The sequence below is a fragment of the Sinocyclocheilus rhinocerous genome, unplaced genomic scaffold, assembly GCF_001515625.1.
Source record: "Sinocyclocheilus rhinocerous isolate Xijiao unplaced genomic scaffold, SAMN03320098_v1.1 scaffold4034, whole genome shotgun sequence".
NCBI lineage: Eukaryota > Metazoa > Chordata > Actinopteri > Cypriniformes > Cyprinidae > Sinocyclocheilus > Sinocyclocheilus rhinocerous.
In genome coordinates, this window is record NW_015639842.1 from 8058 (window position 1) to 10963 (window position 2906).

The window sequence follows — 2906 nt, forward strand, 5'->3', positions numbered from 1 at the left end:
TGATCTAGCACCCCCTCAGCACCTGCGTTCAGAATTCTCTGGCGCCGCCCCTGATACATCGATGTATTTTTGAAAAGCAAAAATTAAGTTTGTTCAACTCTAAACCCAGTCCCCAAGTAAATTAGGTTATTAAATAAAAAACTAGCTAAACGAGTTGCGCGGTGTCCCCACCACTTTTCAAAGCAAAGTTACGCCACTGGAATTAATGATTTAGAATGATTTAGAATGAATGTAAAACTGACATCTTAGAGACGTCTATTAGATATTTGTACCCAGCAGATGCTTTCCCGATCTTTAACAGACATCTTGCAGACGAATGTGTGCTATCTGGGTACTTTGTAGTCACAACGATCTTTTACTTTTCTCTGTTTATTGATCTGACCGTGACACGCACGAACCAATGTCCCAGATAGCACACATACACTGCTGTGTACAAACATCAGATAGACGTCTCTAAGATGTCAGTTTTACATACTGTACATTCTAAATCATAAACATCTTAAAGACATCTTCTAAACGTCTATTTGACATCTGATAGGAAACTTCCTATAGACGTATTGCAGATGAGCAACCACTCTAAAAAATACGTCTTGCAGATGTAATGCAGATGTCAAATAGACGTCTCCGTGATGTACGAGTGCGGTCAGGGGTGTGTATGCAGTTTCCCGCGAAATCCATTCCAACAGAAATATACGGCTGTGTCCAAAATTCTCTCTATTGACCATTAAAAAAATAAGCTCTATAGTATAAATGTGTGTAATAAGAATGTAATCATTCGTCATGTTGTCTTGTCAGCTGAGTGTTAGGGGTAGAGTGGGGAAAACGCCCTACTTAAGGACTGGGTCATTATTTTCTGTGAAACAAAAGTGAAATGTGTCCAGAAAAGTTATCATAGTTTTAGTGACAATGACATAAATTATAAACCAAGTATGAAAAAAAGACCAGAGTTTTCATGTTATTAGATTTTTAACAAAACTTTAATTTGTACCAAAGTGGGGGCGTTTTGCCTCACAGGTGGGGTTGAATCCCCCCGGTCTGACAACCCTGTTGAAAAAAACAGCATATGCTGGTTAGGTATGTTTTGATGCTGGGATGCTGGTTTAAGCTGGTCATGTGCTGGCAAAGGACCAGCTTAAACCAGCAAAGGACAAGCTTAAACCAGCAAAGGACCAGCTTACGCCATCTAGAGTTTCATGACTGAACTATATATTTTTCTTAAATAACACGTGCTCCCTATCTACAGGTCTTACTGTTCTCATATAATATATAACTGTAATGTTCTGCAAAACAACAAGCTTTCAAACACTTTTATTTCTTACTGCTGAAAATTAGATCACTTACTGTGAAATCCTCAGGTAAATCACCAGTGTAAGCTTCATGGGGAATACTTCTACATCACTCGTGTCAGTGTAGTCCATAGTTACAACAAAAATGTAGCTTGACTTTATCTAGTGGTTATTTGGGGAAAAACAGTAGGGGGCGTTTCCCCCACTCTACCCTACCTATGAAAAAGCCAAAGACAAAGAAGCAGGGCATGTTGTCATACTCTATGTGATGTGTTATTCAGCATTTTTTCCCCCATGGCATTTTACAAGAAGTGTTTCGTATTCACATGTAAACTTGCACTTATCATAATCATTCCCTTGAATGTACATATCTTGTCAAGGCCCAAAACCTCCATACATCAGAATGACCGTAGTTTATAAAGAGTAACTTATGCATTACAATGAACACAATATCAAAGATATTTCATGTCAATCGTATTTTAATTGTTTACTGAGATCGTTTGAAACTGTAAAGCAATATCCACACAATGTAAAGCACACAATTTAATCTCCTGATTCATCTTCACAATGCACATGTAGAGTCTCAGAGTTGTTCGTAGCCTTGGCCACGGCGTTCTCGGACAAGCACATACGTCAGAATGGCAATGAGGCAAACTGCCGCAGCTACAGCACCCAGAATAATGGGGATCATGCGCTTGTTGTAATCCTCCCAGCACTCCACCTCTGAAATCAAGACATGAGAAATCATGTTATTCCGGGGTAACAGAATATATATGTGTTTACATTTATATGCATAGTGAAAAATAGCATCTCTGCGGTCTACAATGTGAGATGTATGTACCTTTTCCAAATGCTCCATTAGCCAGATCAAAGGCTTGAATCTGCAGTGGCACCAGTTTGACTCGGAAGTAGCTTGCCAGTATCAGAGTCATCTGAGACTTGCATTGGAAGCTTAGGCCATTTTTTGCTTTGAATAGCTTGTCGTGATTTATAACTCCAACGTAGGTTTTATCTGTGGATTAAGTTTGAAAAATATACTTTTTTTAGGTGAAGTTTTGTGTCAAAATGCATTCTCTTAACCCAATTTATTGTTCATTAACTAATATAAGTATGACATTCATAGGTTAATCTCCCCCAAAAGTGTAAACAGTGAGCCTCCCAGTCATCATTTAGACATCAACTAAAAAAAGTAAAATTTTTATGCGTTTTGGCTGTTTATTGAAATGACAGGAGCGTTTTGAGGACCTGAGAATGCAACCCTTTTGAAAACTATGGAAGGCAGATGGTGCCAAAACTCTATAAATGGAAAGCATGAAATTTGACCGTCAACACACACGGGTTGTCAGCGTCAACGCGTCAATTCTGAGCGTGTTTCTTTTGTATGTGTCACATATTAATATTTACTTTATTTCATTGCAGAATTGCTTTACTGACATCTACTGTGCTAGAGTAAATTAATTAATGTTACAATATAAATTAAGACTTTTCTACCTGTGAAAGAACGTTGAACTAAACAACTAAGGCTACGTCCACACGAAGCCAGAGCTTTCCCTATCCGATCTTTTTTTTTTCCCTCGTCTCAAGAAATATCTGCGTCCACACGAAACCGACACAAAGCGA

The 2906-nt window shown here is 38.4% G+C and overlaps 1 protein-coding gene across 1 annotated transcript in view; it reads right to left on the reverse strand.

The window, feature by feature from the left end:
- Positions 1–1758: 1758 nt before the first annotated feature.
- Positions 1759–2906, reverse strand: part of LOC107752186 (lysosome-associated membrane glycoprotein 3-like) — a 5997-nt gene continuing 4849 nt past the window's right edge. The window contains exons 5-6 of the mRNA XM_016568081.1: positions 2128–2298; positions 1759–2009 (exon numbers count right to left, since the gene is read on the reverse strand). Coding sequence (XP_016423567.1) covers positions 1870–2009; positions 2128–2298 — 311 coding nt within the window. The 3' untranslated portion in view covers positions 1759–1869. The remainder of the gene's footprint in view (positions 2010–2127; positions 2299–2906) is intronic.